General features: G+C 36.2%; 1 protein-coding gene and 1 long non-coding RNA gene across 2 annotated transcripts; one reads left to right on the top strand and one right to left on the bottom strand.

Annotated features, from left to right (window-relative positions):
• Positions 1 to 8,973: 8,973 nt before the first annotated feature.
• Positions 8,974 to 11,131, top strand: LOC130988567 (pentatricopeptide repeat-containing protein At2g22410, mitochondrial-like). The gene has a single exon (XM_057912450.1). It carries the CDS (start codon positions 9,168 to 9,170, stop codon positions 11,076 to 11,078), a length of 1,911 nt encoding a protein of 636 aa, XP_057768433.1. The 5' UTR covers positions 8,974 to 9,167; the 3' UTR covers positions 11,079 to 11,131.
• Positions 11,132 to 12,602: 1,471 nt separating this feature from the next.
• On the bottom strand, positions 12,603 to 13,038 carry LOC130988566 (uncharacterized). The gene is made up of 2 exons (XR_009090135.1): positions 12,937 to 13,038; positions 12,603 to 12,837 (listed from the first exon to the last, which is right to left on the bottom strand). It is a non-coding gene; the product is annotated as an uncharacterized LOC130988566 (long non-coding RNA).
• Between the last annotated feature and the right edge of the window lie 1,378 nt (positions 13,039 to 14,416).

Below are 14,416 nucleotides of genomic sequence, written 5' to 3'. Positions count from 1 at the left end.
GATTGAGAGGCAATCACGTTCTGTGAGTAAGTTCTATCTTGCTCTTATTTTGTTCACGTAGGTGAAGGTTTGGGAAGAAATAGAGGCTAGGAAGATCGAGTCTTCGCGTGTAAGTCCTTTGTATTTCTTATCTTCATTAGTGAACTGTTGGAACTGGGCGTGGCCCCCCAGACGTAGGTGTGTTATCACCGAACTGGGTAATCATTGTTGGTGTCTTGTGTTCTTTACTTTTCGCTTGATTTTCTTTGAGTATCGCTGCTTACGTTATTTGTGTGTGGCCGAGACAATTGATTGTTGGATAGGTACAATTTCAGTTATATATAGTCACACCATGGGAGGTGAAAGACCTTAGCTTTCATGATGCCATCATGGCTAGCCATAAAGCTTTGGTGGTTACAACAACTGAAAGGCCAAAGGTCTTGGCAGTTACGACAGCTCAAAGGTATCTCGTGTAGTACACAATTTTAGTATATCATTTTCCACTCACCAGAAATTGGTTTTGAGACAACGAAAATACTGCGATTATCTATATATAAAATATAGAATAATCATATTATATTTAATTCTTTAGAAATTAAATAAGCAACCACAACAAATTAGTTAAGTATAAAAATACACAAAACTAATTTTCAACATCTACATCAAAATCTGCTCTGTTTTCAATTCGTACATCACCAACAGAGAAAGAAACTCCCATTGATCTTGTTGTTGAACGTTGCGTGTTTACAACAGCAGAGAGATCTAGAATTGATTGAGAAAATAAAGTAACAATTGGTTTAACACCCTAGTAATGTGAAAACAGAGTTCAAACCTAACAAAATCCAATTGTACAGCGGAAATCATAGATTTTCTTCAACAATTGGGACGCATTTGAAACCTAGCGAGAAAAATTCTTAAAAAACAACTGAGTATTCCACGGCGCAGGGTCGTCGACGTCTACGCGAATGTGATCCTATTGATGGAGAGACTTGGACTCGTCGTCATCGATTGCCTACGACGAGCGCGAGGCGATGTACCAATTGCTGAGAATCTCAAGGCACTGGTGAGAGCAAAGTTCATCAAGAGGTTGAACGGTGCTGCATAGATCCAATTTTAATTTCATCATATGCATTGGGAAAAGGGATGTGTAGTATGCTTTTAAAAACTTATTTTTTTTCTAGATAAATAAAAAATACAAGTGATGAAGAAATTGTTGTGGATTTAATTAAATATTTGAGGTTACATATTGTTAAATTGTTGTGGTGGTGAGTTTGTGTTCTTAATGTTCTTGAATTCAGAACCAACTCAATGAATTCACAACTAAATTGATAGTGTTGGTGGTGAATTCGAATTTTAAAGCTCGAATTTTCACAACTACTTATCTTGATTCTGAATTCAATTTTTAAAACTTGAATATAAGTTGGTTGTGAATTCGAGTTTTACTACTTATCTTGATTATGAATTCGAGTTTTAAAATTGAAATTCATAACTTAAATATAGGTTGGTTGTGAATTCATAACCCGAATATATATTTGATTGTGAATTCGAGTTTTAAAACTAGAATCCACAACTCAAATATAGATTGATTGTCAATTCGAGTTTTAAAGCTAAAATTCCAACTATAAATAGTGTTTATTGTGAATTTAAGTTCAAAAACTCGAATTCACAACTAAAAAATTAATAGTTAATTTTTAAATTTTTTTAATGTGAAATATATAAAATGATAAGTGTGACTAATCTTTACATTTTTTTTTATGTTAATAAATCATTTTTATTTTTACTATTTCAATTCATACCATTTTGAAATCCACTTATTTGATTTTATATAAATTTTAATTATACATAGTGCCTATTTCTACTTTTTTTTTTCTTGTCTTCCTATAACTCGATCGTATCTGCTATATTCCAAAAAATTGATCACAGTAACTCAACGTAAGTGTTGATAAACTTGCCTTATGAGGAAGTCGTATTATACTTCCCCCATCCAAAAAAGGTAGCGCGTATATTATTTTCACGTCTATACTATATTAAAAATATATTATTTGATTTAAAATTATATTATTGAATATTTTATAAATAAAGATCACAATTGATGCGATATGATCAAACATTTCAATTTAAAAATACACGACACCAAATTAATCATTCACTAATATCCTAATTAACTGCCATTAATTAATTTTGTATTTTTTTAAAGGAATGCCAGTGATCATTTTTCAGGGAAGACCATTAATCACAAATTTACATACTTTTATACAAATATATTACAAGAAGGAAAAAATTATGAATTTAAAGATGAATAATTTTATAAAAAATTAACACTTGGTATTTAATATATATATATATATATATATATATATATATATATATATATATATATATATGGGGAGAGGTTCAAATAAGAACCACTAATAAAATAAGAACGGAGAACCATTTTAAGTCATTCGATCATCAAGATCTACGGTGGATGCATCATCTTGGTGGATGGATGCAGGTGCTGGGTTCGAATCCTGAAGGGAGCAAGGTCACAATTATCGTGAGAACATAAGAACCAATAAAATTACTGCATCTGCTATACAAATTAATGCATCCGCTATTAAATTTAATGCATCCGGAAAAAATAATTTTTTTGCTCCCTTCAGGATTCGAACCCAGCACCTGCATCCATCCACCAAGATGATGCATCCACCGTAGATCTTGATGATCGAATGACTTAAAATGGTTCTCCGTTCTTATTTTATTAGTGGTTCTTATTTGAACCTCTCCCCATATATATATATATATATATATATATATATATATATATGGGGAGGGCTAAAATAAGTACACTTCTTAAGTTATAAAATAAGAATAATTTTCAGCACTTAGATCATCAAGATCTACGGTTGATTCATCATCCTGTTGGATGAATTCATGGTCCTGAGTTCGAATCCCAAAGGTAGCAAAAATTTATTTTTTGCAATTCACACCCTTTATACAGCGAATTCATATGTGTTCTACGTAAAATTCATACACTTTTCCTAATTCTTATCTCTTATTTTAAGAGGTGCTCTCACGGTAGCCCTCCCTTATATATATATATATATATATATATATATATATATATATATATATATATATATATATATATATATATAGGATTAGGTTCAATGAAAAATGCCTAAATGTAAGAAAGAAGAGAGAAGTAATCTCATCCGTTGATCTTATCTAATCTAACGGACATAATTTGTTCACGCCATATTCAACGAATTTTTTTGTTGAACATTCGTGAACATATACAATATTTTTGGGGGTTATGGGTTTCGACCCCCCATATGTTCAACGAAAAAATCCGTTGAACATGGCGTGAACAAATCATGTCCGTTAGATTAGATAAGATCAACGGATGAGATTACTTCTCTCTTCTTTCTTACATTTAGGCCTTCTTCATTGAACTTTGGCTTATATATATATATATATATATATATATATATATATATATATAATAGGGCAAAGTTCTATAGACAACACAAATATAAGCAGAGAAATGAGATAGAATCTCAACCGTTGATCTTATCTAATCTAACGGTCAAACGTTCAACGCGAAATTTTGTTGAACATGAACAGCCATCAAATCCCCCAGACCCAAAAGTTCAACAAATTATTTGTACGTTTAACAACATTAACTGTCATGTTCATTGTTTCTGATTTTCCTATATAAGCTCTGTTTCTGTAGAACGCGACCCTATATAGTATATATATATATATATATATATTATATAGCTATTAGCATGCATTGCATATTGGGCAAATCTAGTATATTGATAAACTAGTGAGTAACCCGTCGAAATTTGACGGGCTATCATTTTAGGTGATAATTTTTAAATTTTAATACATTAATTATTTCTTAAATAATATTTTATGCAATAATAATATTAAAAATATAGTAATCTATATTTAAACATAAACAACTAAAACGTATAGAACAAAGTTCTTGTTTATTTCCATTAAATAATCAAGTACATGTCCGTGTTAAGAGTCTACATGGTAAAAAATAACTCGAAACTTCTTGGTGCTCTCTCCAAACATTTTCGAGTTGAAGCAAGACAATGACAATTCCTGAAATTATATCATAAAATTTCAACATAAATAAAATAATACATAACTTGCTCATAAATTTTGGAAGACAAAATATGAGATTTTTATACGGATTATAAAATATGATGTTGATTACCGAAAATATATAATACTTACCTTACAATCTATCGAAAATTTCATCGTAAACCACATTAGTCGTTGTGTTGTTTGTTTGGCCATTCTCGTCACATATCAAAATTTTGAGACATTTTTTGCTAGTGACTCGTGAGATAGCAACATACAACTGGCCATGAGTGAATACAGGTTTTGGCAAGTATAGACCTACGTTTGATAGTGACTGACCTTGACTTTTATTTATCGTCATAGCAAAACAAACATTCAACAGGAATTGTCTCCTTTGAAATCCTATGGGAAACTTAGTCAAATCTGATGGACTCATTATCATTCTGGCAATAGCAATTAGCATGCATTGCATATTGGGCAAATCTAGTATATTGATAAATGTAGATTAAATCTCAATTTTCAATATCCTTGTATATATAATTTAATTTTTAAAATGCATAATAATAATTTTTTTCATTTGAAGTGAATTCATTCCCCTTAACATTTTGCACGAATATGAAATTTAGATTTAGATATATTATTATATATCAAAACTAAAAGTTGATTAATTAATTAATTGCTTTTGGAACCTCTTATATGGGTTGCTATTTGTGTGGCAAATGTCATCGTAGGATGTTTGATAGTTGAGTGATTGAGCTAAGAGTTGGAACAACTAGGGCTGTAAATGAGTCAAGCTATTCGTGAGCTGTTCGACGTTCGACTCGATAAAAATTCGATCGATAATTTAATGAGCAGCTCATTTAGCTAAACGAGTCAAGCTTGAGCATGACGATATTCGACTCGTTAGCTCGTGAGCAAGCTCGTTTAGCGATTTATCTTAAAAATATAAGATTATTAATTAAATATCTTATATTTTATACTATAGTTAGTAATATTTGGATTAAGTATCTAATTAACATCAATTATTTACAAGAAAATAGTAAATATATTACATTGTTGTGAATAAAATAACTTATATATTTGAAAATAACTTATGTATTAGGAAAATAGCTAAAATTTTAAATTTAAAAAGCTCGATTAGGCTCGGTACTTGTATTCGACTCGATTAAAGCTCAATCGATAATTAAAGAGAGCAGCTCGATTAGCTAAACGAGTCAATCTTGAGCAAGATACTATTCGGCTCGACTCAGCTCAATTACACCCCTAGGCACAACGAAATTAAAGTTTCCAGCTAGATTGTTTGAATTGTAATTTCATACATCCAATGATAAAATTGAAATATAGGAGGAAAATGTAGATTACAAGCTTTAAGAAGCACCAATCAATTTTAAATTTCGATATCAAATAGATATCTAAATCTCAATTCTAAACTTGTACAAAAAAAAAATTAGTGTTGGGAACCTTGTGGAATATCCTAACCCTTGTTTTGATGATATCAAAATTCATAGGACTTAAATGTAATAGACTAGAATCGTTTTGAACTCAAGTGTTAGAGTTCGTTTCTAGTTTAGCTGCGGTGTCAAAGACTGAAGACTGAAGACTGGAGTTACCAACTGAAGTATCAGTTGAAGAATCAGTTGAAGAATGATTATTTAATGCGCGCCATAGACTGATACTAAAGTCAAGTATCAGTTGAACATTCCTCCTAGGACTGATCTTCCAACGTTCAGAGGAAGCCACGTACGCTCAAGTACAGCCGCATTAAATGCAGAGATATCTCAATATCTTATCTCTGCAGAGGTCATTCCTATCTGGTGGTTACTTTTCAGAGATGTCACATCTCCTGTCGATCAAAGAGAGCCGTTTCCACACAAACAAGGAACCTCGAAGATTGAAGCCTCAGCCCAAATTCGAATTGCTCTCCAACGGAAGAAATCTTGAGGACGATTTACGCCAACGGATCTATTCAAGAATTCTCCTACAAATAGCGCTCGAGGATCACTTCAAATCTTAACCGATTCAACAACATAAGCTGAAGCTCTGCCGAAATAGCTACTCAGCCCAAAGCTTAAACCGCTCAAAGCTTGAATCGAAGAAGAGAATTCCAAAGCCAAAATCAGTCACTGCTGATTACATACATTCTCTTAGACCCTAGGCATATATTATGTGTACTCAGAAGCCAAAGGTCAAACTTGCTTCAAAGAACTTGTTCTTTGTAAGTATAGTTGGCACTCGTTTAAACGTCTCCCCCATAAGAGTGTTTGAGTGATTCGGAGATTCAGGAAGGTACTCTGAACTCTGAAAGAGAAGTCTGAGCACGAGGTGTGCTTAGCAGAGAAATCCTACGCGAGTTGTGTAGGTGCTGAAATCCTATACGTGGTGTGTAGGTGGAGAAATCCTACGCGAGGTGTGTAGGTGCTGAAGAGAGTTTATCTTCAGTTCACGGTTTGCAGTGCACCAGGCAAGCACTTGCGGAGTGGATTGTTGGTCTGATCAACCAGCCGTGGATGTAGGAAAGAGTTTTTCCGAACCACGTAAAAGTCTCTGTGTTATTTACAGCTTTCAGTTTTACATTCTTAACTGTGGTATTTCTATTGATAAAACTGAACACTGACTAACTGCTAGAGAAACCTTAATCCAACTATCTGCTCCACCGAGGCTATTCGAAACTAAGTTTAATTTCCGCTGCGTGTGATATCAATCTGACTGAACTATCCTCTGATAGTAAGGAAGAGTGATATCATCTCTATCTTTGCAAACACGACTGAAGCCCTTACGTGGATCAGTTAAGTTCTTGTGACTTAACTGATAACTCTTTACTGAAGAGCTTTCAGTATCAGTCGTCAACCCTGTTGGTCAAAACTAATTTCGGTTAAACAGGTGTCTGGTTTGCTTGTTAAGTTTCTTTTCTATCTCTGACTGAGATCCCTCTGATTGAGGTTGGTAGATAGATCAAAAATAGCCTATAGGTGTATTCCCCCCCCCCCCCCCATACACCTATTCGAGACCCCCCGGACCTAACAATTAGTAGAAACGACTTTACTATAAATCAAAAGGTTAAGATATTAATGCAATGTTTAAAAATTGAATTGAGTTTAATATAACGGAAAGATTGAGATTTACAGTATATTCAATTAACCTAAACTCATAGTACAATTTTTTTTAGTAGAAACGAATTTACTATAAATCAAAAGGTTAAGATTTTTTTTTTTTGAAATTGGTTTTAACTGGTTTTATGGTGCAACTGGTTTCACAATGACATTACTTCAACATACAAATGATACTTTAATATTTTAAAGTATCATTTGTATGTTAAAATAGTGTCATTGTAAAGTCGGTTTCACGATAAAACCGATTTCACATGAGTTTTTGTAGTTTTTTTTTAGACGCAAAAGGTGTTAAGATATTAACGCTGAAGGGCAAATTGCATGGAAATAGCCCACTTTAATCCAAATTTGATTTTTTGACAATCTTTTTAATTATTGCAAAAATTTCAACGAGCTTTCAATTTGTTGCAATGTCCGTCCGAAGAAATTTTTCGGCCAAATTAAATCTGAGTTGGCAGTCGGAATGCCAACGCGGCATCAAAAATGCCAAATCACACTCACAAACCCCCCACGTCACCCTCTCTCTCTCTCTTCCCCCCTCCCTCCCTCCCACATCGCCCTCTCTCTCTTCCCCATCCCCCTTCCCCCTTTCCCTGTCGGCTCTCACCATCTCTCTCACTTCCTCCACCGCCGCCACAGCCGCCCAGAATCTCGACCTCCGCCGGCTCTCCCCCTTTCTCCACCTCCATCGGACGCTTCCCTTTCCCCCATCTCCCACCGCCGCTACTTCCTCCGCCCCCCCCCCCTCTCTCTCTCTCTCACTCCGTTGCGGCCTCCCCTTGTATCTCCAAACTCATTTAGGTTGCCAACTTTCTTGAGTTTTAATTAAGTCAAGAGCTCCATGGAGGCTGCTGAGGTCGTCGAAAATCGTAAGACGGAGGAGTCAGAAAAGAGGATCTAGGGTTTCGTAGAAGGAATGAGGATGAAGTTTGCGGTGGGTTTGGGTGTCTATTGTTGAGTCGGAGAGAGAGAGGGGCCGGGAGAGAAAAGCAACGGAGGTTGACTTGTTTTGAGGGAGAAACAGAGAGATAATCCTTAGCGAGAGATGAGGGGGCTCAGGGCGATGGCGGCGGCGCTGTCACTGCGGTCGTCTGAAAATTGAGAAGGCGGCACTTGGGGCGATTTCTGTGTGTGTGTGTGTGTGCACTGTGAGATGGTGAGACGTGGAGAGAGATGAGGCGAGAGGAAGATGGTGGCGGTGGCATGGCGGTTCGACGTACCAGACGGGGCGTTTGGTACAATTGGAGAAGGTTTCCAACTCTAGCGGCTCGATCTCCGCCGCGGTGACGCACAATCACTCGAAGGAGCTGAGCGACTGCGTGATTTGGGGCTGGAGGAATCTTGACAACTCGTTGGGGAATCTCAGAGACGTGGAAGGGGCGGGAGTTGGGGAATACGGGGACGGCGAAGATGATGGCGCCGGCGGCGGGGCTAGAGGACAGCCGGCGGCCGTTCATCTAGGCGGTCAGGTGGCATTTCATTTGGGAGGGGGAAGAGTGATGTGGGAGGGAGAGGCTGACGTGAGAGGGGGGTTTGTGAGTGTGATTTGACATTTTTGATGCTATGTTGGCATTTCGACTGCCAACTCAGATTTAATTTGGTCGAAAAATTTCTCCGGACGGACATTGCAACAAATTGAAAGTTCGTTGAAATTTTTGCAACAATTAAAAAGATTGTCAAAAAATTAAATTTGAATTAAAGTGGGGTATTTTCATGTAATTTGCCCAACACTGAATGCACATATCATTTAGTAGATTTAAGCTAAACTTTAGTTAGAACGCTGAGTAGATTGTGGAATTGTAAAAAAAAAAAAAAAGAATGAGAGGGAGAGAGTAGATAGTTTTTTATTCGAGGAGAAAAAAAGAGCACTTGCATATGCAAAGAGAGAAAACGGCCGTGAGAAAAATAGAAGGGTGTGATTACTTAAGTAGTGAATGTGGAGTTTACACAAAAATGAAGCTGCGTTCTATAAATTTCTGAGAAACGGTGAAAGGTATACCAATGCTTAAATTGTCCAAGCATCCGACCGTTATTTCTCGTTGCAAACATACTTTCTCACTCTTCCTACACACTTCCACCGCCCCAAATTTCGATCATCTGATCGAAAAATGCTCGTCGATGAGCCATCTGAAAGCCCTCCAGGCCCAAATCACCATCCGTGGCCTCGCCGGCGACGCGGTCTCCGTTAGCAAGCTCGTATCTTTCTGTGCTCTATCTGCTTCTGGTGACCTTCATTACGCACACTACCTGTTCGAAAAAATTACTCAACCAAATAGGCACATATACAACACGTTAATAAGAGCCTTTTCCTGTGGGAGAAGCTCAGATAAGGCGATTTTCCTTTACCTAAAAATGGTGCGTTTCGGTATTTCGCCAAATGAGTTCACATTTCCTTCTCTTCTGAAAGCTTGCGCTTTTCAGAAGGCGTGCGTGGAAGGGATTTCGGTTCATTTACAAGCTTTGAAATTGGGGTTTTCTGAGTCTTATGTAATGGTTCAAAACGGGTTTATAAACTTCTATGCTAGTTGTGGGATGATTGAGTGTGCCCGTAAAGTCTTTGATCGGATGGAATTTACGAATTTAGTGTCGTGGAACTCTATGATCAATGGTTATGCAAAGGTTGGTTTGTGGGAAGAAGCTTTCTTGTTGTTTGGTGGAATGAGGGAAGACGGGATCGAGCCTAACGGTCGCACCTTTGTGAGTTTGCTATCCGTTTCCTCGAGGATTTATGATGTAGAGCTGGGAAAGTTTGTTCATTGGTACATTGAGATCAATGGGGCTCCTTCTGATACTCATATGCAAAATGCACTTCTTGATATGTATGCTAAGTGTGGGCATTTGCAGATGGCCGAGGCCATTTTCAGACGGATGGCTGATAAAAACGTCGTTTCTTGGACTTCCATGGTCAGTGCATATGCTAAGCATGGCTTGATTGAACCGGCTGAGATAGTTTTTAACTGGATGCCTGTTAAAAATGTGATTTCCTGGAACTCAATGATCTCGTGTTATCTCCAAAACGGTTACTATAAGGAGTCTCTTGAATTGTTTTACAGAATGTGTGGTTCTTGTGTGATCCCTGATGAGACTACTATGACTAGTGTTCTTTCATCGTGTAGTCAGCTTGGTGATTTGGTGCAAGGAAAGAAACTGCACGACTATCTGCGTGATAGTGGCATACGACCTAGTGTTACTCTGTGCAATGTCCTTGTAGACATGTATGCAAAATGTGGTTCTGTACAAGAAGCTTTGGATATCTTTCTCAACATGCCAGGGAAGAATACTGTTTCGTGGAATACAATCATCAACGCTCTTGCCTCACACGGATCTGGACATCGAGCTATTGAGCTTTTCCAAGAGATGGATGCAAGTGGGATGCAACCCGATGCAGTTACCTTCTCTGGCTTGCTTTCTGCTTGCTGTCACTGCGGTCTGGTTGAAACTGGGAGATACTACTTCAGTAAAATGAGTCAGGTGTATAAAATACATTATGACATCGAGCATTATGCTTGTATGATTGACATACTTGGGCGGCAAGGGTTGTTGAAGGAGGCGGTTGAGGTGATTGGTAAGATGTCAGTGAAGCCGGACATAGTTATCTGGGGCACGTTGCTTGGCGCTTGCAGGATCCACCAGAATGTTCCGATAGCAAGGCTCGTCTTAAAGCAAATACTAGAGGTGGAGACGTATGCTGGAGGGTTGTATGTGCTCATATCAAACATATTCAGTGAAGCTCAGCAGTGGGAAGAGATGAGGAAGATGAGGATACTAATGAAGGACTATGGTCTCAGGAAGAATGATGCAGTAAGCTCCATTGAAGTTGAAGGTCGCGTTTCTGAGTTCATGGTTGACGACAAGAAACATGAGGGTCTGATCTCATCTACGCGACGCTCAACCAGCTCAAGGATCACTTAGAGGGGATCTTGTAGGAATTTAGAGCCAAGATGTCAATGGCATTTCTAATTACATATACTCCCTCCGTCCGCCAAGATTATGTCACAATTACTATATCGGGCGTCCGCCAAGATTATGTCACTTTCCTTTTAAGGCAATGGTCCCACCATCCTCTTTAATATTTTATCCTTATTAACACCCTTTATTTACAAAAAAACCCACCTCAAATTCAATCTCAACCACACATCTCATAAAGTGGTGGGACCCTTTCTCCACTACATCAAAATCATCACCAATTTTATTAAAACTTGTGCCCAAGCAATTTGCCATAATCTTGGCGGACGGAGGGAGTACTTCTTAGTCAATTTTAGTCTACTTTTTATTTCTATTTTTATATATATATATATATTGCCAAAATATTTAATTTTAAAAGGTGTACAGGAATATTTTATCATCCCCGGTCCATGGGGACAATATCGAAAAGGGAATCTATTTATTATACTAAAGGAGAGTTGCATTCCAAATTTTTCCCGCCAAAAAAAACATGTGAATTCATGCATTAATACATGCAAATGAATAAATATTTTTTTATGCATTACTGTAACCATTTATTGTTTGACAAACCCAAGAAGTCCTTTGCCTTCCCCAAGAAAGGCATGCAATTTCAAAAATTCCTTATGTTAGAAATATGAAAAGACTTTTTTCTTATCCTCAAATATCGCCCCTCTCTCTAGCAAAATTACATAATTTTTTCAAAAAAATTCTTCTTCCCTCTTCGATTTTTGGTGAGACTCGCCGCCATAACCATTGCTGTCATCGCCGCGACTTCACCCCTCTCACGTCTCTCTTTCTTTCTTTCTTTTTTTCAAGAAACTTTTTGTTGTCATTTGGTGCTTACGATGATTGTCTCAAACTCAATAATAATGTCTGAAAAAATAGAGTTTCATTGGCTGCTTAAATTTTTTGGAGATTATTGGAGTTATGGAGATTTGTCATTACTATATATTAACTTGCTACTGTTTTAGGATAATTTGTGATGATCCGTTGTTTGAATTCAGGCAAGGAGGGCATTGAAGGCATTGAGATTGAGAGGTCACGAGAGCACCTTAAAATTTTACTCTTCGCGTAAGGCAAGTCGGTCTTGATACACATCGAGTTGCAAGAAGCTACTAAATCTTCATTCTCGATTGGTTAATTACTTTTTTATTTTATTTTATTTATTGAAATCTTTATCATTTATCAGGTTGCTGCAGAAAAAGCATACTAAATTTACGTTGGTTTGGATGGAAAAGTTGGATATATGGTCAATGGTGTTAGATTTGCCATGGGTATCATTAAGTTGCAAAGTTCTTTCCTAACTAGAAGTCGCTGCATAGATTAAGCACCAGATGATTAAATGCACAAAACATCCATTTTTTTTGTAAGCTTCTTATTCCTGCTCGCTAGAAACATAAGTTTTATAATTGGAATAATAGGAACGAGATGTTTAAATACGAGTCTGTGGAACAATAAAGCTCACAGTTTTGTGCCTTTGGTTTTATGCAGGAACAAAAGTTTTTAGAGGTTTATTATGAGGAACAATAAAATATTAGTGTATTTTCAAAGTGATGCTGATTACAGCACCTTCTTTATCGTAAGAGCCGGAAAGAAGTTGCGTTAATTCAAATAGGTTCAACGCCTTCCTCAATTCTTTAATGACTCCAACTGCTTCTTCAAGAAGCCCTGTATCGACTGAGTCCATCTCCTCTATGAGATTAACTATGGTTTCTGCTTCTTCAGCCTACAACATATGATATGTTAGGTATGTTTAGACGCGAGCATAAATGAATTATGTCCTTGATTCAATGCATAAGAGTTTGAATTGATAGAATCGAAAAACCTGTGCTTTGAAGTCATTGAGAAGTTTTATTTTCTCTTTAACGTCAGTCAAAGCCTGAAGCGTCTGCTGGGCTTTGGCACGATCATCCCATAGAGAGCTATCACCTGAGGCTTCTTCCAAATCGGCGAGGTTTTTCTCCAGCTGTTTCAGACCAACACCGGCCCTGATCTCTTCAACATACGCTCCAACACAGTCTCTACTTCTTTCCTCCTCGACGTATAGAAATCTGCCAATAGTATTACACTCTAAATATTAGTTTATTTTCAAAGGTTTATTGTTTTAATTGTAGTTTTTTTTTTTTATAGTTTTCTTGCAGGAACAAATTTTTTTTATCGTAGTTTTCTTTTTGCAGGAAGCAGAGCAAAAAAAAAAAATTATAATTGTAGTTTTTTTGCAGAAACTATAAAATATCAATTGTTCTAATTGAAAACACAGGACGCAAACCATAGAGAAAATTAAGGTGAAGAACTAATTTTTTTTAGCCCTCGGTCTGCCTTTTTTATTCTATAGAATACACAGCAGCAAGCTTAATCACTTGATCTATATATGAACAAAAAAAAATTGATGAATTTTCCTACAGTTATAGCATTACAAATGATTCCAAGGATCCATCTGTTGATACATTTTAAAGAACTAACCTACCTATACTGAAGCAATTTGGTGTACCTTCGGAAGGACTCCACTTGAATATCAAGAGCTTGAGTGTTCTCTCTTTAGGTGGTGGAGAAGTTGTTCTTTCTGTTCATGATTGATGTACAAGATGGATAAATGATGCACAGGACACCCAGCAAGTGGAGGTATTAACATATGGGATTTATGAATGAGTTCATGACTATTTGAAGAGTTATAATGAGATTGCAATCAGGCTTGTGAAAGATTACAATGAGATTGCATAATGAATATATATGTACACCATTAAATAATACTCCCTCCGTCCATGAAAGAACTTCCAAGGAGGGAGTGGCACGGGTTTTAATAAAATGTTGTATAGTGTATTGAGAGTGGAGAAAAAGTTGTAAAGTGTATTGGGAATTGTGAAAAAGTATTAATAATTTATTGTGTTGTTTTAATTAATGTTATTTGAGTGGTGAGAATTGTCTTAAAAGTGGAGTATTTTTTAAGTGGTGGGGTATTGTCCCAAAATAGGAAAAAAGTAGGAAGTTCTTTCGTGGACGTCCCGAAATAGAAAAATAGGAAGTTCTTTCGTGGACGGAGGGAGTATTAAATAAATGCATAATGAAAATTTTCAATTGTACTTCTATTTTGAAGTTTGTACGTACTGAGATTTATTTTCTAATATCACATTAATTTTTTGTGATATTTTTAATTTTCAATAAATTTATTAATATAAATTTATTAATTATATTTTATAAAAATTGAATTATAAAAAAGATATTGCACATATGTATAAAATATAAATAATAAACATCAAATTACATATAAAAAGAGTTGTATTTAAATTTACATATAAAATTTATAC

The sequence above is a fragment of the Salvia miltiorrhiza genome, chromosome 6 (assembly GCF_028751815.1).
Source record: "Salvia miltiorrhiza cultivar Shanhuang (shh) chromosome 6, IMPLAD_Smil_shh, whole genome shotgun sequence".
Taxonomy (NCBI): Eukaryota; Viridiplantae; Streptophyta; class Magnoliopsida; order Lamiales; family Lamiaceae; genus Salvia; species Salvia miltiorrhiza.
The sequence above is the reverse complement of the archived record's forward strand: the minus strand, read 5'-3'. Positions and strand labels throughout refer to the sequence as shown.